This window comes from Oncorhynchus mykiss, chromosome 17 (assembly GCF_013265735.2).
Source record: "Oncorhynchus mykiss isolate Arlee chromosome 17, USDA_OmykA_1.1, whole genome shotgun sequence".
Taxonomy (NCBI): Eukaryota; Metazoa; Chordata; class Actinopteri; order Salmoniformes; family Salmonidae; genus Oncorhynchus; species Oncorhynchus mykiss.
Window position 1 is genome coordinate 78,097,001 of NC_048581.1, and position 24,885 is coordinate 78,121,885.

The 24,885-nt window shown below is 43.1% G+C and overlaps 1 protein-coding gene across 1 annotated transcript; it reads right to left on the reverse strand.

The window, feature by feature from the left end:
- Window positions 1-1,667: 1,667 nt before the first annotated feature.
- On the reverse strand, window positions 1,668-21,470 carry LOC110494618 (nucleoside diphosphate kinase). The gene is made up of 5 exons (XM_021569843.2): window positions 21,177-21,470; window positions 8,860-8,990; window positions 8,535-8,636; window positions 2,534-2,646; window positions 1,668-2,281 (listed from the first exon to the last, which is right to left on the reverse strand). Exons 1-5 carry the CDS (start codon window positions 21,325-21,327, stop codon window positions 2,161-2,163), a joined length of 618 nt encoding a protein of 205 aa, XP_021425518.1. The 5' UTR covers window positions 21,328-21,470; the 3' UTR covers window positions 1,668-2,160.
- Between the last annotated feature and the right edge of the window lie 3,415 nt (window positions 21,471-24,885).

Genomic DNA, 24,885 nt, shown 5'->3' on the forward strand with positions numbered 1-24,885 from the left:
TTAATTTTCAGAAATCATGGCAGCATCAGCATGGATTTGGAAGTTTTCAGAAACATCTTCTCAGCTCATTTAGAAATAAAATTACGGCACCATTCAGTTAATATTGGGCAAGACATGTCCCATAATAAACCAAAAACAAATTGGAAATGCAGCGAATGAGTTTGTAAAGTTAAAAGCTTGATGAAGTCATTGAATCCAAGTGATAAGGGGCCAAATACTAACATTTAGACTACACTAGAAGTGAATTTGCCCAAATACTTCTTCAAATGGGAGTACTTAATATATAAAATGCTGTTATGTCTAAATGGTAAAACAGATCAGCATGAAAACACCCTCAAATTAACTAACATTCGGTAATACTGATAATTTGATCTCAAATCCAAAATGCTGGAGTAGAGCCAAAATTAACATTTTCATTTCACTGTCCAAATAGAGCGCATTCAGAAAGTATTCAGACCCCTTCATTTTTTCCAGTTTGTTACTTTACACAACCTTATGAGGACATTTTTTGCACATTTGCACATTTATTAAAAACTGAAATACCTTATTTACATAAGTATTCAGACCCTTTGCTATGAGACTCGAAATTTAGTTCAGGGGGCATCCTATTTCCATTGATCATGCTTGAGATGGTTCTACAACTGTGGTAAATTCAATTGACTGGACATGATTTGGAAAGGCACACACCTGTCTATATATGGACCCACAGTTGACAGTGCATGTCAGAGCAAAAACCAAGCCATGAGGTCGAAGGAATTGTCCGTAGAGCTCAGAGACAGGATTGTGTCGAGGAACAGATCTGGAAAAGGTTACCAAAAAAAGTTATGCAGCATTGAAGGTCCAAGAACACAGTGGTCTCCATCATTCTTAAATGGAAGAAGTTTGGAACCACCAATACTCTTCCTAGAGCTGGCCGCCCAGCCAAACTAAGCAATCAGGGGACAAGGGCCTTGGTCAGAGAGGTAACCAAGAACCTGGTGGTCACTGACCGAGCTCCAGTGTTCCTCTGTGGAGATGGGAGAACCTTCCAGAAGGACAACCATCTCTGCAGCACTCCACTAATCAGGCCTTTATGGTAGAGTGACCAGACGGAATCCACTCCTCAGTAAAAAGCATATGACAGCCCGTTTGGAGTTTACCAAAAGGCACCTAAAGGACTCTCAGACCATGAGAAACAGGATTCTCTAGTCTGATGAAACCAAGATTGCACTCTTTGGCCTGAAAGCCAAGCATCACGTCTGGAGGAATCCTGGCACCATCCCTACGGTGAAGCATGGTGGTGGCAGCATCATGCTGTGGGGATGTTTTTCCAGCGGCAGGCACTGGGAGGCTAGTCAGGATCGAGGGAAAGATGAACGGAGGAAAGTACAGAGAGATCCTTGATGAAAGGTCCTGAGTGCTCTGGAGCAGGTTCAGACTGTGGCTTTGTGACAAGTCTCTGCATGTCCTTGAGTGGCCCAGCCAGAGCCCGGACTTGAACCCCATCGAACATCTCTGGAAAGACCTGAAAATAGCAGTGCAGCGAAGCTCCCCATCCAACCTGACAGAGCTTGAGAAACACTGCAGAGAATAATGGAAGAAACTCTCCAAATACACGTGTGCCAAGCTTGTAGCGTCATACCCAAGAAGACTCTAGGCTGTAATTGCTGCTAAAGGTGCTTCAACAAAGTACTGCGTAAAGGGTCTGAATACTTATGTAAAATGTAATATTTCAGCTTTTTATATTTGGTACATTTGCAAACATTTCTAAAAACCTGTTTTTGCTTTGTCATTATAGGGTATTGTATGTAGATGAATGAGGAGGAAAAAACTGTTTCATTAATTTTAGAATAAGGCTGTAACGTAACAAAATGTGGAAAAAGTCCAGGGCTCTGAATACTTTCTGAACACACTGTACATATGGTGAGGACCGAACACTATAATAGTAGCTGAGAGGCTATGGGGTATTGGAGCCACCCACGATGGAGAGGGATGAGTATTGCACGTGGGACACTGTGTTGAACGCAAGACACAAAGAGGTAGGTATGGTTATGGAGCCACTATTCCTATTGGTCATTCTACCTTGTTCACTCTTTCAAGTTTCATTGTCACATGCACAGGATACAACACTATAATGAAATGCTTCACTCTCTCTTTCTATCTCTGCCTACAATCTCTTTCTCATATCTGGTAGGTACTACTGTGGTCACAGCAGTCCCAATCCATCAGTTCCTTTCGATGAAACCACAGCTGGATCTCCCTCTGAGCCCCCTCTACTGAATCACTGGCATGGACCACATTTCTATAAAAAACACAAACCTACATTCATTAGTTCATTGTTAATGGCTTGAAGTCCAGTTTAGTATTTTGCCATTGAAATGATGCTCCAATTTTCAAAACACTCAATGATAAAGTTCAATGTTTAATGTTTAATTTTTTCATATTATTGTCGTCCAATTCAATTATCATTAAAATATTTGTTGAAAAGGGTATTGTGCCAATTATTTTAACGTGAAACATCTTTCAATTTTAATCTTTGTTGAAAAAGGTTAACCTGCTGATGTGAATGCTGAAGTCCCCTCGAACGGTGCCTGCTTGGGCCTCGACTGGGTTGGTGTCTCCTATCATGATCCGGGATGTCCGGACCACATTATAACCCTCCCACACCTAGACAACAAGAATGAATGAAGTTCGCCATCAGGTTTAGGGAAATCCTATTTCAAATCAGTCAATTCAGCAAGTTAATTGAAAGTCAATCAATTTAGCACTAAATCAATATTTGAACACACTGCCACTGCCATTATCTAATCCCTACACAAGTGGTTAGGTGGTTTTGAATTTAACATAAGTAAAGGCAGTATAGTCTGGGAATCTAAAATCTAAAATGAATTGCTTTATTTAATTATTGTTTCACACTCTATCCCCATTTATCCTGGGTGATTACATGCGTCTGGATAGGTGCAGTGAAATGTGTTGCTTTATGGGGTCAGCCATAGTAGTGCAGTGCACCTGGAGCAGATTAGAGTTAAGTACCATAAAGTCATTTCTCCAAGATCGCATAGCAGTTCAGACGTCTTTTGTCCTCGTCTTGTCGTGTCCTGTATATATATATATTTACAACTTTTTTTCACATACATTTTATTTTTATTTTCCATCAACTCTTCTTCTAAACACTCTCCTGCAACCAGCCTCACCAATTTATATTTATAAAAAAGTATTATTTACCTCAGATCTGCAATCCTTCAGGAAGCTAGCCAGAAACTCCAGGAGGCTGGCCAGAAACTAGCCAGAAGCTAGCCAGGAGCTAGCCCAGAAGCTAATCAGAAGCTAACCACGGTTTGTGGTCATCGGCTGTCCTTTAGTTCGAAAATCTATCGAAAATCTATCGCCAGTTTTGTACGGCGCAGCGCGGCTCGGGAAACGGAACATACCGGACCATTTTTTTTCTCTCCATGTCCCTGGATTTCAACTGCTCTCTGGACGTTCATACCCGGATCTCACAGCTAGCTAGCTGCTATCCGTGTGACAGTCGGCTTTCGTCGATTCCGGAGCAAACATCGATTGTTCCGGTGCTAGCCAGCTCCGTCAATCACGCCTGAGTTCCATCATTCACTCCTGGGCTGCAGTCACCTATCCGGACCCGTTTCACTGCCTACGCGGAGCCCCACCGGGCCTTCACAACCGGACTGCCGACGTTATCTACCTGAAGGAGACCCGGCTGGCTCCTCTGTCGCGACGTTACCGGAACGCCCATCTGCGGCCCGCTAACCGTTAGCTGTCTTTCCGGCTGCTATCTGAATAGACAATCGGACAATTTATTTATTTGAATTATTATGTTTTCTTCTCGGGCCTCTATAACTATATCTATTGTTCTTATTTTTGTTGTTGTGTGATTTGGATTAATCCCCTCTACCACACGGAACCCCACTAATCTACTGACCGAACGCAAGAGGTGGCTAACAACAGACTCCATCCTATGCTAGCTTGCTACCGGTTGGCTTGGCTAGCTGTCTAAATCGCCGTGACCCTAAACCAACCTCTCCACTCACTGGACCCTTTTGATCACTCGACTAAGCATGCCTCTCCTTAATGTCAATATGTCTTGTCCATTGCTGTTCTGGTTAGTGTTTATTGGCTTATTTCACTGTAGAGCCTCTAGTCCTGCTCACTATACCTTATCCAACCTATTAGTTCCACCACCCACATATGCAATGACATCTCCTGGTTTCAATGATGTTTCTAGAGACAATATCTCTCTCTTCATCACTCAATACCTAGGTTTACCTCCACTGTATTCACATCCTACCTTACCTTTGTCTGTACATTATACCTTGATGCTATTTTATCGCCCCCAGAAACCTCCATTTACTCTCTGTTCCAGACTTTCTAGACGACCAATTCTTATTGCTTTCAGTCGCACCCTTATTCTACTCCTCCTATGTTCCTCTGGCGATGTAGAGGTGAATCCAGGCCCTGCAGTGCCTAGCTCCACTCCTATTCCCCAGGCGCTCTCTTTTGACGACTTCTGTAACCGTAATAGCCTTGGTTTCATGCATGTTAACATTAGAAGCCTCCTCCCTAAGTTTGTTCTTTTCACTGCTTTAGCACACTCTGCCAACCCGGATGTTCTAGCTGTGTCTGAATCCTGGCTTAGGAAGACCACCAAAAATTCAGACATTTTAATTCCAAACTACAACATTTTCAGACAAGATAGAACTGCCAAAGGGGGCGGTGTTGCAATTTACTGCAAAGATAGCCTGCAGAGTTCTGTCCTACTATCCAGGTCTGTACCCAAACAATTTGAACTTCTACTTTTAAAAATCCACCTTTCTAAAAACAAGTCTCTCACCGTTGCCGCCTGCTATAGACCACCCTCTGCCCCCAGCTGTGCTCTGGACACCATATGTGAACTGATTGCCCCCCATCTATCTTCAGAGCTCGTGCTGCTAGGCGACCTAAACTGGAACATGCTTAACACCCCAGCCATCCTACAATCTAAACTTGATGCCCTCAATCTCACACAAATTATCAATGAACCTACCAGGTACCTCCCCAAAGCCTTAAACACGGGCACCCTCATAGATATCATCCTAACCAACTTCCCCTCTAAATACACCTCTGCTGTCTTCAACCAAGATCTCAGCGATCACTGCCTCATTGCCTGCATCCGTAATGGGTCAGCGGTCAAACGACCTCCTCTCATCACTGTAAAACGCTCCCTGAAACACTTCAGCGAGCAGGCCTTTCTAATCGACCTGGCCGGGGTATCCTGGAAGGATATTGACCTCATCCCGTCAGTAGAGGATGCCTGGATATTTTTTAAAAATGCCTTCCTAACCATCTTAAATAAACATGCCCCATTCAAGAAATTTAGAACCAGGAACAGATATAGCCCTTGGTTCTCCCCAGACCTGACTGCCCTTAATCAACACAAAAACGTCCTATGGCGTTCTGCATTAGCATCGAACAGCCCCCGTGATATGCAGCTGTTCAGGGAAGCTAGAAACCATTATACACAGGCAGTTAGAAAAGCCAAGGCTAGCTTTTTCAAGCAGAAATTTGCTTCTTGCAACACTAACTCAAAAAAGTTCTGGGACACTGTAAAGTCCATGGAGAATAAGAACACCTCCTCCCAGCTGCCCACTGCACTGAAGATAGGAAACACTGTCACCACTGATAAATCCACCATAATTGAAAATTTCAATAAGCATTTTTCTACTGCTGGCCATGCTTTCCACCTGGCTACTCCTACCCCTGTCAACAGCACTGCACCCCCAACAGCAACTCGCCCAAGCCTTCCCCATTTCTCCTTCTCCCAAATCCATTCAGCTGATGTTCTGAAAGAGCTGCAAAATCTGGACCCCTACAAATCAGCCGGGCTAGACAATCTGGACCCTTTCTTTCTAAAATTATCTGCCGAAATTGTTGCCACCCCTATTACTAGCCTGTTCAACCTCTCTTTCGTGTCGTCTGAGATTCCCAAAGATTGGAAAGCAGCTGCGGTCATCCCCCTCTTCAAAGGGGGGGACACTCTTGACCCAAACTGCTACAGACCTATATCTATCCTACCATGCCTTTCTAAGGTCTTCGAAAGCCAAGTCAACAAACAGATTACCGACCATTTTGAATCTCACCATACCTTCTCTGCTATGCAATCTGGTTTCAGAGCTGGTCATGGGTGCACCTCAGCCACGCTCAAGGTCCTAAACGATATCTTAACCGCCATCGATAAGAAACATTACTGTGCAGCCGTATTCATTGATCTGGCCAAGGCTTTCGACTCTGTCAATCACCACATCCTCATCGGCAGACTCAACAGCCTTGGTTTCTCAAATGATTGCCTCGCCTGGTTCACCAACTACTTCTCTGATAGAGTTCAGTGTGTCAAATCTGAGGGTCTGTTGTCCGGACCTCTGGCAGTCTCTATGGGGGTGCCACAGGGTTCAATTCTTGGACCGACTCTCTTCTCTGTATACATCAATGAGGTCGCTCTTGCTGCTGGTGAGTCTCTGATCCACCTCTACGCAGACGACACCATTCTGTATACTTCCGGCCCTTCTTTGGACACTGTGTTAACAACCCTCCAGGCAAGCTTCAATGCCATACAACTCTCCTTCCGTGGCCTCCAACTGCTCTTAAATACAAGTAAAACTAAATGCATGCTCTTCAACCGATCACTACCTGCACCTACCCGCCTGTCCAACATCACTACTCTGGACGGCTCTGACTTAGAATACGTGGACAACTACAAATACTTAGGTGTCTGGTTAGACTGTAAACTCTCCTTCCAGACCCATATCAAACATCTCCAATCCAAAGTTAAATCTAGAATTGGCTTCCTATTTCGCAACAAAGCATCCTTCACTCATGCTGCCAAACATACCCTTGTAAAACTGACCATCCTACCAATCCTCGACTTTGGCGATGTAATTTACAAAATAGCCTCCAATACCCTACTCAACAAACTGGATGCAGTCTATCACAGTGCAATCCGTTTTGTCACCAAAGCCCCATACACTACCCACCATTGCGACCTGTACGCTCTCGTTGGCTGGCCCTCGCTTCATACTCGTCGCCAAACCCACTGGCTCCATGTCATCTACAAGACCCTGCTAGGTAAAGTCCCCCCTTATCTCAGCTCGCTGGTCACCATAGCATCTCCCACCTGTAGCACACGCTCCAGCAGGTATATCTCTCTAGTCACCCCCAAAACCAATTCTTTCTTTGGCCGCCTCTCTTTCCAGTTCTCTGCTGCCAATGACTGGAACGAACTACAAAAATCTCTGAAACTGGAAACTCTTATCTCCCTCACTAGCTTTAAGCACCAACTGTCAGAGCAGCTCACAGATTACTGCACCTGTACATAGCCCACATATAATTTAGCCCTATCAACTACCTCTTTCCCAACTGTATTTAATTTATTTATTTATTTTGCTCCTTTGCACCCCATTATTTTTATTTCTACTTTGCACATTCTTCCATTGCAAAACTACCATTCCAGTGTTTTACTTGCTATATTGTATTTACCTTGCCACCAAGGCCTTTTTTTGCCTTTACCTCCCTTCTCACCTCATTTGCTCACATTGTATATAGACTTGTTTATACTTTATTATTGACTGTATGTTTGTTTTACTCCATGTGTAACTCTGTGTTGTTGTATCTGTCGAACTGCTTTGCTTTATCTTGGCCAGGTCGCAATTGTAAATGAGAACTTGTTCTCAACTTGCCTACCTGGTTAAATAAAGGTAAATAAATAATAATAAGTGCCTTGCTCAAGTTCACATCTACAGATTTTTCACTTTGTCGGCTCAGGTATTCAAAACCAGCAACCTTTTGGTTACTGGCTCAACGCTCTAACCGCTAGGCTACACTTGTAAGACACCCAGACACACGAATACAGCCCTGACTGCCTCTGGAGGTGGTGGTCAGGAAGATCTGATCACAATGCTTCTTTTAAATCACCTACACCAGTCTATAAATGTGGGCAGAATCAGAATGTCAGAAGATCAGGACAAAGGACGTATGTTAGCACCAGGTATAAACGGGGGCTTCTCATTTATCTGGCAAACCGATTTGGAGGGTCATTACTCAAAACTAATTGAATAATGGTACTGCAGGTAGCATAGGTGGTGGTGGTTAGAGTCTAGGGCTGAGTGATGAAAAAGTTAACTGAACTGGCAAAAGGAGGGCTGCTGGTCTCAGATCATGGCAACCATCTACTACCGTTGTGCCATTGAACAAGGTACTTGAGCAAGGGCCTTAAGAGCTGATTGTACCCGTTATTTTATAGAAATAACTGTCCAGGCGTCCATCTATTAGAGGACACCCAGACTGATCAGTGAAGTGAGAAAACAGTGTGGACTGATTCAATTCGTATCGCTGAAGTTCAGTGCTATAGCATGCTTGAAATGTAAAATATAATTTCCAATTGAGCCGTCATTTCCAGCCTTTAACTTTCAATCGCGCTTTACTTCGGAGCTACGGACTGAATCGAGCACTGAAACGGAACAATTTAAGTTTGGATTATGAGGCTAGACAGAGGCAGGAACCCTCACCATAACAACTATGGGACCAGAGGTCATGTAGTGCAGGAGACTGGGGTAAAATGGCTTCCTCCTTAACTCATGGTAATGCTGAGAGAGCTGCTCCTCTGGTGCCTGAAAGAAAGCCAACATTGGGTTAACCTTTATTTTAAAGTCTGGTATTTACATAGACATTTATGAATAAACCACATCCATGACAAGTTACAAATATTGTGTCAGAGGACAAGTTGAGGCTACTATCATATTGCTTATTATCATACTACTTATACCTATCCAATCCTTTCAGATGCCTAGGAGGGAGGAGCTTTGGGATTCATTTGGAATTGGCCATTCTCACCTGGAGCATCTTCAGGCCCACCAGTTTGAAGCCTTTCTGTTCAAAGCGTTGTGTGATCTGCCCCACAAGGCGACGCTGGACCCCATCTGGTTTCACTGCAACTAGAGTACGTTCTCTCACACCAGGGATCCCTACACACAGAGAAGAATTACTCTCACACACGTGCTCTATTAAACTTTTAGCAACGCGCATGCCCCGCCCACCTGTACATTTCTCCATTTCAGCCAGAAATGTCCTGTGTTTTAGTGGTGCAAAATCCACTTGTTACTTAAATCTCACTGGATTGATTGCTTTCATTTTACTCTTGCGACTCTTTCCAACTCTTGCTTGTGCCCTTTCTTTTTCTGCGTTATTGTTAGGACTGCAGAAACACTCCGGTAATGGCTAAAATAGGCTTGATGGACAATAATGGTTGTCCTCTGCATCTGTAGTACATGTTTTCTAGAGCCCACTATAATGACTCCCAAGATTGAAGTATCTGCACATTCAATGGAGCCCAAATTGACCGTGTCCCTTCTTATACAGTGCATTCGGAAAGTATTCAGACCCCTTGACTTTTCCCACATTTTGTTAGGTTACAGCCTCATTCTAAAATTGATTAAACTGTATTCCCCCCCCCCCTCCCCCAATCTACACACAACAAAAATCAGAAATATTATATTTACATAACTAATTCAGACCCTTTACTCAGTACTTTGTTGAAGCACTTTTGGCAGCCTCAAGTCTTCTTGGGTATGACGCTACAAGCTTGGCACACCTGTATTTTGGGAGTTTCTCCCATTCTTCTCTGCAGATCCTCTCACGCTCAGTCAGGTTGGATAGGGAGCGTCGCTGCTCAGCCATTTCAGGTCTCTCCAGAGATGTTCGATCGGGTTCAAGTCTGGGCTCTGGCCGGGCCACTTTAGGACATTCAGAGACACTCCTGCATTCTCTTTGCTTTGTGCTTAGGGTCATTGTCCTGTTGGAAGGTGAATCTTCGCCCCCAGCCTGCTCCTGAGCAGGTTTTCATCAAAGACCTCTACTTTGCTCTGTTCATCTTTCCTTCTATCCTGACTAGTCTCCCAGTCCCTGCCGCTGAAAAACATCCACACAGCATGGCGCTGCCACCACCATGCTTCATCCTAGGGATGGTGCCAGGTTTCCTCCAGACGAGACACTTGACATTCAGGCCAAAGAGTTCAATTTTGGTTTCATCAGACCAGAGAATCTTGTTTCTCATGGTCAGAGTCTTTAGGTGCCTTTTTGAAAACTGCAAGTGGGCTGTCATGTGCCTTTTACTGAGAAGTGGCTTCTGTCTGGCCACTCTACCATAATGGCCTGATTGGTGGAGTGCTGCAGAGATGGTTGTCCTTCTGGAAGTTTCACCCATTTCTAAAGAGGAACTCTAGAGCTCTGTCAGAGTAACCATCAGGTTCTTGGTCACCTCCCTAACCAAGGCCCTTCTATAAAACATTTTTGCTTTGTCCTTATACGGTATTGTGTGTAGATTGATGAGGGAATTTTTTTAAAATCAATTTTGGAATAAGGCAATAACGTAACAAAATGTGGAAAAATTCAAGGGCTCTGAATACTTAACGAATGCACTGCAGAGACCTGGGCATTTGGAACGTTGATAAGTTGTCTTTTAAAACAACAGAGGTGAGTTAACTAAGAAATAGATTGTGCCCCTCGCTTAATAGTAGAAAGCAGATCATTCAGTCAACATTCCTACCGGTCCTAGACTATGACACCATTATTTACATGAATGCAGTTCCCACTTCATTGAAGCCCGTTGGAAGCTATTTAACACTGTGCCCTCCGTGATCCATTTTGCACTCCTCATTGCATTCGCTCTCAGAAAGCAGCTGGCCCTTATTGGTGTTTTATAGGTTGGAGCATTGCATTCTGTTCATTTACCAAGCTCTTACTCAAAAACTCCCACATTGCCTAACATCGTTACTAACCTATGAAAGCATGAGATACCATACCCACTCACAGGGATGGCTAACTCTTCAAATTCCTTATGTCAGTACATATTTAGGTAAAATTGCTTTAAGTTTCTTCACACCTCACTTATGGAACAATCTTAAGATTACCCAACAGTTGGACAGATTGGTGCCTTCAGGCATTTCAGATTGTTGGTGGAGGAACTGTTCACAGACGAATGTGCTTGTTTTTTTTATATAATTGTGTTTTTGCAATTATGCTGCGCCTTAATTTAAGTATTTGCAAAAGAAACCTTGGTCTCAATGGGACTCCCCGCTAAAATAAATAAAAAATGCCAACTCGTGGTCGGGTATTGATCGCACTGTCTTGGGACTTACGTCACAGAACAGAGAAGAAGCACTTTGATTTGGTCAGGGGTTCATTTTTTTGTTGAAATGTTTACAAATTAGACGCTCTGAAATGAAAACAGCTTCCGAAAATATAGAACTGCATTATAAGAAAAGGACGCATTTTAGGGACAGTTATAAACAGGGCTTTAAAATCAGTGTCACCCTTGACCCAAAAGGGAATTTCCTCATTGTGGCATTACAGTATTTTGTAGTTCTTCTTGCAGGTGGGTTAAGATTCTCTGTGTTCTGGGTTGCCTTCGAGTGGTGGTGGTGGTGGCAGCACTGGTGGTGAGGGCTATGTAGCTGGGGCAGCTCTTTGAGGCTGAAGAGTGCCCACCCCCACATTGTGCACACGTGTGCATATTTTGTTGTTGTTTAGGCAGGCTTTGTGGTGGTGGTTTTCTCCACACCTCAGACATTTGACTGGGTTATTGTACTGGGTAGAAATATTGTTGAATTCTTGGCATTTGAAACCATGTTTAACTATGGTGGGTGGATTAGCCTTTTCAACTCTGTAGTGAAAGTAATGCATGAAGAAGCCTCCCTGTAGTAGTTGTATGGAGTCTTCTGGTTTGGAGAGGTGAATTCTAATAAATGTGGCGGGGAGGTGAGTTTGTCTGGTGATGATTCTGTTTCTCCAGCTCGGCACAGACTTCTTTAACTGGAATGGCAGTGTGGAGCCCTGAGATGATGACCTGTTTGGAGGGTCTGTCCTGGGGTAACCATTCCTCCTTTGTTGTGTTAAGAGGCATGACAGCTGTGCCCCAGCGAAGGCATCCTCAGACCAAGGAGTGAGACGGCTGTTCAAGGACGGAATGTCTCTGGTGAACACCAGCATCCCTCCTCTCTTTATGTGGGCCAATTTGGTTTATAACATGGTTGGTTTACACCACATAATTTCCCGTTGTTAGTTGCAGAGACGGAGTTTGCTTTTATTCCAGGTTGTCCATGGCCTTTGTCAGGATGTTTGGTCTTGGTTCAGAGGATGTTTGGAGCATGGGCTGTGACATACACATATATATTTGTTTATATAAAAGTAAAACATGGATGTTAAAGAGACAATGCAATAAAATGTACCTGGCTTCTTGAATTATAAAATGAGTAACAACTCCATAAATATTTAAAATAGCCTATGAGGAGAGATTGTTTGAGGACCGAGCCACCTACACTGTAGCTAATATGCTACTGGTGGGTAAGGGATTACGATAAGAGAAGTATGAGATATAGCAGATAGGCCTACCTGATTAATAGAGCGATTATTGACTTTATAAAACGCAGTAAACAATCTGCTTGGTGACAGTGAAGGTGATCAGGAATCGAATGTGACATTGAAGAGAAAAGTGACAGGAAACAACAACAAAAAAAAAGTGCTTGAATATTTGTGTGGATCTCTCGGTGCAGCGGCCAAATTACTCCTTCAATTTCTAATTTGAAACCTGTTGTCCATGAAATGCGCTATTCACAAAGTGACTATTGTTTGGTTGCCGTTGAAGTTTCCATAGGCCTCGTGAAAAAAACGTGACCCCCTATGGAAATCAAATGCACGTCCAACTAATTAGTTCTGCCGCTGGCCCTGTGCTGCTGTCCGGTCTCCATGAACTCAGTAAACTCTGAGAACGCAGAGCAGGTAGGTTTCACTGCGGTGTTGTGACCCAGATACGGACGCCTCTCATATCTTTCTGAGGTAGGCTAATATAAATGAGGAATTATATCCCTATTACTATAGCCAGCAGGATAGCCTTAACTCTGACTGCCATGGAATTCTGTTGTCATGAATAAAATAAACATTTATACACCTACTTAGCATTAACCCAAGGTGGGTATACCCAGCCCTTGATTTCTCAACTGAACGTTTGGACCATAGCTGGATCAAGTTTCAAGTTTAATTGTCACGTGCACTACTACAGTGAAATGCCTTTTGTGCTTGCTCTATCCCAACAATGCAGTAGTACTATAAGACGTTTATTTAAAAAAGTAAAGTAGAACAAAAACACAAGAAATAAGAAGAGCACGAGAAAGTAAATACGCTATATACAGGGTTAGTTCCAGGGTTAGTGCCAATACCATATTTACAATGTGCATGGATAATGGAGTGGTAGGGTTAGATATGCATCGGTACGGTGACTAGGCATCAGGATATACACATGACCAAAAGTATGGGGACACCTGCTTGTCAAAAATCTCATTCCAAAATCACGGGGATAAATATAGAGTTGGTCCCCCCCTTTGCTGCTATAACAACCTTCTGGGAAGGCTTTCCACTCAGAACATTGCTTCCATTCAGCCACAAGAGCAGTAGTGAGGTCGGGCACTGATGTTGGCCGATTAGGCCTGGCTCGCAGTCGGAGTTCCAATTCATCCCAAAGGTGTTTGATGGAGTTGGGGTCAGGGCTCTGTGCAGGCCAGTCAAGTTCTTCCACACCAATCTCCATAAACTATTTCTGTATGAACCTCGCTTTGTGCACGGGGGCATTGTCATGCTGAAACAGCAAAGGGACTTCCCCAAACTGTGAACATGTTTCCACTGCTCCAGAGTCCAATGGCGGTGAGCTTTACACCACTCCAGCCGACACTTGGCATTGTGCATGGTGATCTTAGCCTTGTGTGCAGCTGCTCGGCCATGGAAACCCATTTCATGAAGCTCCTGATGAACAGTTCTTGTGTTGACGTTGTTTTGGCACACATTTTTTCTCAACGCAAGCTGAAGTCGGTGATTGGTCAACAGTAGGGATTCTTCAATAAAGTATTTGTTGTCATTCAACGACAGACTCGTTTTCATGCAAAAGGAAATCTTGAGAAATACTGCACCACACGTCTTAGTTAATATAAAATTGAGCGACTAAGAAAAAAACATCAAAATGAATCTTAGATGAATTATGACTATTTTGAGGAAGTGTATACTGGCTACGACTTCTCAAAATGGTCAAACAGTACTACCGCTGCTTTTTTCTCGTTTTTCAAGAGAAGGTTTTTTAAGGGAGCATGCGAGCACACTCGTTCGGTTCTCGGCTAAGTGCCAGCCAAACTGAAGCATGCTAACGCCTTAAGGAAGGGTAGAGAAAGAGATAAAGGGATTGTAGACAGAGGTGGGGAGGTAGAGAGCGAAAGAGTAAGTGTGGGTTGAGAGACGGTATAGAGCATGGGTCAGAAACAGGCGTCCGCCAGTGAATATTTTTAGGCCCCCCAAGATCTGTTCCCAACTATTCCCACAAATAAAAAAAAAGAGATGTGATTGTGTCTTAATGTAATCAAGGTATGAAATTATTGTATTTGAAAATACATTTTTGGGGCTTAGCTGTGGTCAATTTGCAGTGCAAATTTTTTATAATTATTTTCCAGCCCCCCGGCCATTCACTCCGACAAAAATCGGCTTGCTGCTCAATCTAGTTGCCTACCCCTGGTATAGAAAGGGTGCTGTGCAGCACTGAATTGTGTGCTGCGCGAGTGAATTATTGATGGTGCCACAGCGCTGAAGGGCGAGAGGAAAGCACATCATTTTCCCACAGAGACGGTCACCTCTCCATCTCTCTCACACACACAATTGTTGTTCTAAAAGGTCAGCACTCATGTTTGTTGTTATGGCCTGTCTTTAAGAATTGTTTATCAGAGACTACAAAAGTCTCTCTCTCTCTCTCTATCTCTCTCTCTCTCTCTCTCATCCAGAAGAAGCCTGTTTGATCTGCCAGAGTCCTGCTGCTAAAGCTGCGATGCCTCTCACTCTCACAGAAAGAGAGAAATACACCCCCCTCTCTTTCTACCTGCATCTCGCCCCTGATCACAAAGAAACCATTTGGTTCTCTACCATCTCGATATAAAAGGCAAAAACAAGAAACATCTTTAAAAAATCTAATAGTTAAATCAAAGGCAAGCTTATCAAAAGGTATGTAGTGTGTGCAGTAATTAGAGTTTGACCTGTCTATTAGGGGTAATGATGGTGTTGTGCTCTGTGTTGAGACTGCTGAAGTCAGAGCCCAGTGGGATCTATAAGCCCTCTCATAATGCAGAGAATGAGAATGCAGTCATCTGCAGGCCTGGACACAACACAATGAGGAAGTTACTGCAGGGGGTCTCACTCTCAGCGCAGGACACATTAACCCTTCACCCTCCAAGAACTACTTAATTTCCACAGAAAATTTTACAAAAACACATTTACTTGAAGAACAATGCAGATGCAGTTTGGTAACAATGACAGCACAAACAAACTGGCATTCTGTTAGCAAACTTTGTCTCAACTGTAAATGTGTTTCTGTAAAAATGTTCAGTGGAAATTGTTCAAAGTGGCCTAGTCCTTGTGCATAGAGATGTCTTTTTTTTAAAACTTTGTAAACATTGTTTTTTGTTAGACAATTTAAAGTGAAAACTTTGAGCTCCGTACGGAATGTGTGACGCAATTGCGGAGCCTCCGTAGGCTTGCATAGGCCAAATCGAGCTGCGTATGGCGATGCTGTGCGCCTCCACATTGACATGATTGGTTGACGGTATGTGGCACGGTATATCCTATATAAACACAAACTCACTTTCTTGACAATAAACATGGTGAACTTTGACGAAAGGCTATCAGAACAGGTTCACAAATAAGATACATCTTTATGATACCTCATGTATGGGTTTCAAAGACACTAAAATGAGTTTGAACTCCTGGAAAGAGATCAGGGAGGTAATGGGGATAGATGTGGTAAAGAGGTCAATAGAATGCAGACCATTGGAGACAGACGGACAATGGAGTGGCTCAGATTCAACAGATCTGATCTAACAAAGTGGATATTTGTCAAATCCATCATGGTTGATGTATTGTATCAGGCCCAAAAATATTTGAGATGGAGATGCAAGTGGAAAAACAGTGCAGCACCGGACTCCAACATCTCAGAACAGGTAATTTCGTTTAACAGTCTTTTCGTTTAGCCAGTTGCTTGTAATTAGCTGGATGGCTGTAGAGATTAGCCCTGAGTCACTACGTGTGGTGCGGTGCACAACAATTTATTGGATGTGTATTACCGCTCCCCGAAGTGCAAGAAGTCTGAAGGCTCCGACTTCTCCGTAGTCTGCATCATTTTAAATACTGTACGGCCACTGCAGATTTCGGATTGAACATCATTTTATGGTGGAATTGCCCCATTCCACATTTCCAGCTGGATCGCATTGTACACAGCAGTCTCAGGGGTTAACGGAAAGAAATGAATCCCATGACTGAAACTTAAGTCGATCTCAGATCGATTGTCTGCAGCCAACCTCTCCTTTCATGTCAGAAAGTCATGACCATCATGCTTTTAGGGAAAGAAGATCATTTTGTGCATGTATTAAACAGCTAGTTTGACCAATTCCAGTCCCCTTGCTTAGAGGATCCAATGTCCTCCCCGGGATCATTTTTATGTAGAAAGACTGAGAAGCTTAGTTCTGGTGAATTCTACTACAAAATGTATGAAAATAAATTATGCTGACACCATCTAAAATATAATTTCCAGAAATGGGCAGAAAAACATATTGGTAAAAATAATGTTTCAATTATTTTAACATATTGGACCATGCATCTGGCCTATGCATGATCTATTTATTAGATGTGCTATTAGCAATAAGCATTATCAACTGTAGCCTAACTGATGCAGCATAGTGGCAATAAAATATACATAGGATGAAGCTTGGGGTTTGTCCATCTGCATTTACCCCATTGGACACAACATCCTGATTGTAATTATTTTATAATAAATATATAAATAATTATTCACTCAAAAAAAAGTATTTGTAGGTTTATATAACAAAGTTGCAGGTTTATAATGGCATTGCTTCTTTAAGAGCTCTGTTGCACAACTGCTCCTAAAGCATACTTGAAACTCTGGTTGTAAAACTGCATTTGTAAAATGATGCCGCACGGGAGTACAGGTCAGAATAGTTTTTCGGTTCAATGGCTGCCGGTGTGGCCATGAGGTGAGGGTAAGATGGGTGGAAAGGGAAAAAAGGAGGAAAGTGGAACTTAAGCATGTATGGAATGGGGGAATGAATGTATAAGACTTCTGGAAGATCTGATCAAGGAGAAGATGGCAGACTTAGAATATTGTTGATAGTTTGTGGAAGTGGACTGGTGTAGATATTTTGTGGAAGTGGAATCTTGTAGATTTTTGACATTTCTGCCTTCCAGAGGGAGCTAAATTGGGGACAAGAAATGGGACTTTACTTTCCTCTCCGGAGCAGGGCGCTGTTAAAAGGAGTGTTAACTTCTTTGGGGTAGGGGGCCGTATTGGGAATTTTGGATGAAAAGCATGCCCAAATTAAGCTGCCTGCTACTCAGTCATAAAAGCTAGAATATGCATATAATTAGTAGATTTGGATAAAACACACTGAAGTTTCTAAAACTGTTTGAATTATGTATGTGAGTATAACATAACTCATATGGCAGGCAAAAACCTGAGAAGAAATCTAACCAGGTAGTGGGAAATCTGAGATTTGTAGTTTTTGAACTCAGCCACTATTGAATACACAGTGGGATATTGATCATTTTGCACTTCCTACGGCTTCCACTAGATGTCAACAGTCTCTAGAAACGTGTTTGATGCTTCTACTCTAAAGGAGGAGCTCATAGGAGCTCTTTGAGTGAGTGGTCTGGCAGAGTGCCACAGGCTGTCTCGCGCGCTCACGTGAAAGGTAGCTACGTTCCACTTCATTTCTGAAGACAAAGGAATTGTCCGGTTGGAACATTATTGAAGATTTATGTTAAAAACATCCTAAACATTGATTCTATACACTGTTTGACATGTTTCTACTAACTGTAACAGAGCTTTTTTGACTTTGTCTGAAACTAGTGAACGCACTTTTATGATTGTGGATTACAGGACTGAACGCACTAACAAAAGGAGCTATTTTGACATTAATTATGGACATTATCGAACAAAAGAAACATTTATTGTGGAACTGGGATTCCTGGGAGTGCATTCTGATGAAGATCCTCAAAGGTAAGTGAATATTTATAATGCTATTCTGACTAATGTTGACTCCACAACATGGCGGATAGATGTATGGGCTCTGAGCGCTCTACTCAGATTATAGCATGGTGTGCTTTTTCAGTAAAGTTTTTTTGAAATCCGACACAGCGGTTGCATTAAGGAGAAGTGGATCTAAAGTTCCATGCATAACACTTGTATCTTTTATCAATGTTTATTATGAGTATTTCTGTCAAATTGATGTGGCTCTCTGCAAAGTCACCGGATGTTTTTGGAACTACTGAACGTAACGCGCCAATGTAAACTTAGATTTTTGGATATAAATATGAACTTTACCGAACAAAACATACATGTATTGTGTAACGAAGTCCTATGAGAGTCATCTGATGAAGATCATCAAAGGTTAGTGATTAATTTTATCTATATTTCTGCTTTTTGTGACTCCTCTCTTTGGTTAGAAAATGGCTGAATGCTTTCTGTGACTGGTTGCTGACCTAACATAATGATATGTTCTGCTTTCACTGAAAAGCGTTTTTGAAATCGGACACTGTGGTTGGATTAACGAGAAGTTTATCTATAAAATGATGTAAAATACTTCTATGTTTGAGGAATTTAAATTATGGGATTTCTGTTGTTTTGAATTTGGCGCCCTGCAAATTCACTGGCTGTTGAGAGGTGGGACGCTCACGTCCCGAACGGTCCCAGAGAGGTTAAGTGTTGAGTGTTAAGTGTTGAGGGTCAACTGAAGTTGAAGATACCCAGTGTCTGTGACACCCGCCGTTTGCTGTGACGCAAACCTGGTGGAGAGCGTGGTGAAACGGAGAAGACACTATCTGTAATCCTGAGATTTGATGCAGTCTTTACCAGACAAAGTCAAGTCAGGATGTGTCGGTTAGCTTTTGTCCCAAACCCATTACAGTGTTTTAGGTGTCAAGCTTATGGTCATGTGGCAGCAGTGTGTAGGAGGGATATTCCTAGATGTGAGATGTGTGCAGGAGGACATGAGACAAAGGAATGTGTAGTATCGGTGTGTGTAAACTGTCGGGCTACCCATGGTGCTGGAGATCAGGTGTCCTATGAGAGAAAAGCAGGTTGAGGTTGCCAGGATCAGAGTAGTGCAGAAGGTGTCTTGTGCTGAGGCAGTAGAGGAAGATGGGCCCCATGGTGGCAGTGGGGTAATGGTATGGGCAGACATAAGCTACAGTCAATGAACACAATTGCATTTTATCGATGGCAATTTGAATGCACAGAAATACTGTGACGGGATCCTGAGACCCATTGTTGTGCCATTCATCCACTGCCATCACCTCATGCTTCAGCATGATAATGCATGGCCCCATGTCACAAGGATCTGCACACAATTCCTTCCTGGAAGCTGAAAATGTCCCAGTTCTATTGAGCATGTTTGGGAGCCTCTGGATCAACGTGTACGACAGCATGTTCTAGTTCCCTCCAATATCCAGCAACTTCACACAGCCATTGACGAGGACTGGGACAACATTCCACAATCAACAGCCTGATCAACTACATGCGAATGAGATGTGTCACGCTGCATGAGGCAAATGGTGGTCACACCAGATACCGACTGGTTTTCTGATCCAAGCCCCTACCTTTATTTTAAAAGGTGCATATCTGTATTCCATTTTACATTTATATTTTAGTAATTTAGCAGATGCTCTTATCCAGAGCGACTTACAGTAGTGAGTGCCGACATTTTCTTACAGTCATGTGGATGTCATATGGATTTCACATGACTGGGAATACAGATCTGCATCTATTGGTGACAGATATCTTAAAGAAAAAGGTATTTCAATTTCAATTTACTGACTTCCTTATATCAACTGTAACTCAGTAAAATCTTGGAAAATGTTGGATGTTTATTGTTGCATTTATATTTTTGTTCATTTCAAAACTAGGATCCCCCTCTTTTTCAAAAACAAAGGCCAACACTGCTTTCAAAGTGTGCATCAAGAATTGTTGTGCATTGACTGCTTGCCAGAATACATCTTTACCGCCTATGGCTCTCCCAATTTTGATTGCACCTTGGGAGGAATATTACTCTCGCATAGAAGCCGACAAAGTAAATAGGTAAACTATCCTACTATGGGGTTGTCTGATGTAGTTTTAATAACAACATTATATGTCAAAAATAGATGCACTGGAAAGTTACTTCCTGAGTGATGAAGTATAGGATTTGAGTTGCCTACACACCGCTGTTTGAGTTTAGCAACACGGTGGTGCGAGTTGAAGACTATTTAATTCCAGCTTCGTCTGGAATTCCATTGAAGAATCCGCTACAATCATGCATGTCAGTTTAGTGCACACAGCGTAACAAAGAAAATACAATTTGAGAAAACATTTATTTGGGAATATATTTAGTTGAACAGACAGTTTGTGGTAGGCTTTCATCTCCAAACACCCCCAGCTCTACATCTCAAAAACGACCTCTCCAGAATCCATATGACGGAAATCCGTCGCAGTGACAGAGAACTTTAATCCTTACAGACAAGTGTATCTTTTTTATTTTAACAATTACTCATCGCTACTATTACATTTCAATTCGAAATGTTTCCAAAACGGTATCGTGTGCGAGGTGTATTTGCGTTTGGACAGAACATTTGGGTAGCATTGCGCCATTTCTCTCACAAGGCTAAATGGGACGTCCAATAACTCAATTTAGCCAGACAGTTTAATGCAATGTAATTGGAGACATGAATACTGCAAAAGGCCTATATCAAAGATGATCTATATTGACAAGATAGTCAAATGACCGCTCCAACAATGGAAATACATGTGCTCAAAAATAAAAGGGAGGCAATGACCTCCATACAAAACTTCCTCACTTCGTTGTCTTATTTTCGTGGGCGGAGTACGCCCTCTCGCATTTCCACTTCCTCTCTGCCCACATGTCGTTTTTTAATTGCAACTAACTCCAAACGTTGCGCCAGTGGAATGTGTGTCCAGTTACAACTTTTGCAGACAAAATCACTTCATTGTACAAGTTTAACAAAATCATGAATAGCCTACTTGTACACTACTATAGTATGTTAGACTAGAGTAGGCTACTAACCTGATGTGGTACTGTATCCAGCGCATCGATGTCCAAACAGGAGGCAAAATGAGAACTCAGGGATATAACTTTTTCTCGATGATAGAACTCCGCGACAGTACGGACTCTGCAGGATAAGGTTTTTCAGCCAATACCTTTGAAATTGAACCATTATTTAAACAAGTCAAAGTTATTGCCGACCTGTGAGATTCTTTAACATATATCTATCTACATGTAAGATCGTAACGTTAGTAGGACAGTCAGCCTTTCTCAACAACCACCACTAGTCCCACCCCCGACAAAGCGGCCGCGTGGAGATGGTCCCTCAACCCATCTCCACTAGATAACACAGCCACAAAGCCGTGTGGCATAAAAACATCATGCTTTGGGGTCTTCATTTGAGGTTAAGCACAAGGTAATAATTCGATTTTAATAAGATAAATTGTAGAAATGTGTGCGGTTTATGACTTTGCGGCTGTGCTAACTAATGACGACCCCCTCAACCTCGGTCGTCACTAGCTCCTATAGAGTGGTGAGGAGGAGCATCAGTGGGAGCTCCGCGGACCCTTCGTGTCCGGATGTAATTTAGCCATTCATTGTGCCTATTGGTGCTCTGTGGAGCAATTTTTTTCGAGCTTTCTCGTGTCAAATAACTCGTGACATTCCTGGGTTACTCAATAGTAGTGCTTGCCAAGCAAGGGTCCCCACTGTAAATCGTCGACATACTTCTTATTAGTGTGGCTTGACTTCCATCCACTTTCATGGGATTTGTGACGTCACTCCCAACCTTTTATTATATTCACTGTAAACAATTTTTGAGACAAATCAGCTACTGTGACCACTTTCCCAACTTCAAATCCTTCAAACTTTTAGCAACAGTAACTATACTGAACAAAAATATAAACGCAACATAAAACAATTTCAAAGATTTTACTGAGTTACAGTTCATGAAGAAAATCAGTCAATTGAAATAAATTCATTATTGCCTAATCTATTGATTTCACATGACTGGGAATACAGATATGCATCTGTTTGTCACAGATACCTTTAAAAATAATTGGCGTCAGGTATTTTTGTGCATTCAAATTGCCAACAATAAAAGGCCAATGCTTTTGAGGCGTCACTACAGACCAGGGTTCGATCCCAGGCTGTCACAGCCGGCCGTGACCGGGAAAATCCTGAGGCGGCGCATAATTGGCCCAGCGCCAGCCGGGATTTCCTTGTCCCATCGCCCTCTAGGGACTCCTTGTGGCAGGCCGGGCGCATGCAAGCTGACCTCGGTCGCCAGCTGGACAGTGTTTCCTCTGACACATTGGGGCGGCTTGCTCCCGGGTTAAGTGAGCAGTTTGTCAAGATGCAGTGCGGCTTGGAAGGGTCGTGTTTCGGAGGACACGTGGCTCTTGACCTTCGTCTCTCCTGAGTCCGTAGGCGAGTTGTAGCGATGGGACAAGACTGTAACTACCAATTTGGGAGAAAAAGGGGTAAAAGTAGTTTTTTAAATGTCGTTTTGGCCCATCGATAAAATGCAATTGTGTTCGTTGTCAGTAGTTTATGCCTGCCTAAACCATAACCCTACCGCCACCATGTGGCACTCTGTTCACAACACTGACATCAGCAAATCGCTCGCCAACACGACGCCATACACATGGTCTGCAGTTGTGAGGACGGTTGGACATACTGACAAATTCTCTAAAACGACGTCGGCTTATGGTAAACTCAGCAAAAAAAGAAATGTCCTCTTACTTTCAATTGCGTTTATTTTCAGAAAACATAACATGTGTAAATATTTGTATGAACATAAGATTCCACAACTGGGACATAAATTGAACAAGTTCCACAGATATGTGAATAACAGAAAAGGAATAATGTGTCCCCGAATAAAGGCTTGGTCAAAATCTAAAGTAACAGTCAGTATCTGGTGTGGCCACCAGCTGCATTAAGTACTGCAGTGCATCTCCTCCTCATGGACTGCACCAGGTTTGCCAGTTCTTGCTTTTAGTGTCTTAACGACCGTTCCACAGGTGCATGTTCATTGGGGCGGCAGGGTAGCCTAGTGGTTAGAGCGTTGTACTAGCAACCGCAAGGTTGTCAAGTTCAAACCCCCGATCTGACAAGGTTATCTGACAAGATTCTTATGCTTCACGGAGTAGTGGCTGAACGATGACACTATCAACATACAGCTGGCTGGATATACGCTGCACCGGCAGGATAGAACAGCGGCGTCTGGTAAGACAAGGGCCAGTGGACTATGTATTTTTGTAAATAACAGCTGGTGCACGATATCTAAGGAAGTCTCGAGCTATTGCTCGCCTGAGGTAGAGTATATCATGATAAGCTGTAGACCACACTATCTACCTAGAGAGTTTTCATCTGTATTTTACGTAGCTGTTTACATACCACCACCGACAGAGGCTGGCACTAAGACTTCATTGAATGAGCTGTATTCCGCCATAAGCAAACAAGAAAACGCTCACCCAGTGGCAGCGCTCCTAGTAGCCTAGTAACTCTGGACCACCTTTACTCCACACACATAGATGCATACAAAGCTCTCCCTCTACCTCCATTTGGCAAATCTGACCATAGATTCTATCCTCCTGATTCCTGCTTACAAGCTAAAATTAAAGCAGGAAGCACCAGTGACTAGATCAATAAAAAAAAGTGGTCAGATGAAGCAGATGCTAAGCTACAGGACTGTTTTGCTATCACATACTGGAATATGTTCCGGCATTGAGGAGTACACCACACTAGTCACTGGCTTCATCAATAAGTGCATCGATGACATCATCCCCACAGTGAGTGTACGTACATACCCCAACCAGAAGCCATGGATTACAGGCAACATCCGCAATGAGCTTAAGGCTAGAGCCGCTGCTTTCAAGGAGCGGGACTCTAACCTGGAAGCTGATAAGAAATCCCGCTATGCCCTCCGACGAACCATCAAACAGACAAAGCGTAAATACAGGACTAAAATCGAATCGTACTAGACCACCTCTGACGCTCAAAGCACATGAAGTGCTTTGAAAGGCTGTTGATGGCTCACATCAACACCATTATCCCAGAAAACCTAGACCCACTCTAATTTGCATACCGCACCAACAGATCCACAGATGATGCAATCTCTATTGCACTCCACACTGCCCTTTCCCTCCTGGACAAAAGGAACACATATGTGAGAATGCTATTCATTGACTACAGCTCAGCGTTCAACACCATAGTGCCCTCTAAGCTCATCACTAAGCTAAGGACCCAGGGACTAAACACCTCCCTCTGCAACGGGATCCTGGACTTCCTGACTGGCCACCACCAGGTGGTGAGGGTAGGTAACAACACATCCTCCACGCTGATCTTCAACACAGGGGTCCTTCAGGGGTGCATGCCCAGTCCCCCCCTGTACTCCCTGTTCACTCATGACTGCACGGCCAGGCACGACTCCAACACCATCATTAAGTTTGTCGATGGCACAACAGTGGTAGGCCTGATCACCAACAACGATGAGACAGCCTATAAGGAGGTCAGAGACCTGACCGTGTGGTGCAAGGACAACAACCTCTCCCTCAATGTGATCAAGGCAAAGGAGATGAATGTGGACAACAGAAAAAGGAGGATCGAGCACACCCCCCATTCTCATCGATAGGGCTGTAGTGGAGCAGGTTGAGAGCTTCAAGTTACTTGGCGTCCACATCACCAACAAACTAACATGGTCCAAGCACACCAAGTCAGTCGTGAAGAG

What these genes read in the sequence shown, in the direction of transcription:
- LOC110494618 (XM_021569843.2), bottom strand. Translation starts at nt 21,327, where the DNA reads ATGGTTCAATTTCAAAGGTATTGGCTGAAAAACCTTATCCTGCAGAGT. An exon ending in TGGATACAGTACCACATCAG is followed by an intron (nt 8,991 to 21,176) that starts GTTAGTAGCCTA and finishes CTCTGTGTGTAG; the next exon opens with GGATCCCTGGTGTGAGAGAA. An exon ending in TTCAGCATTCACATCAGCAG is followed by an intron (nt 2,282 to 2,533) that starts GTTAACCTTTTT and finishes TGTTTTTTATAG; the next exon opens with AAATGTGGTCCATGCCAGTG.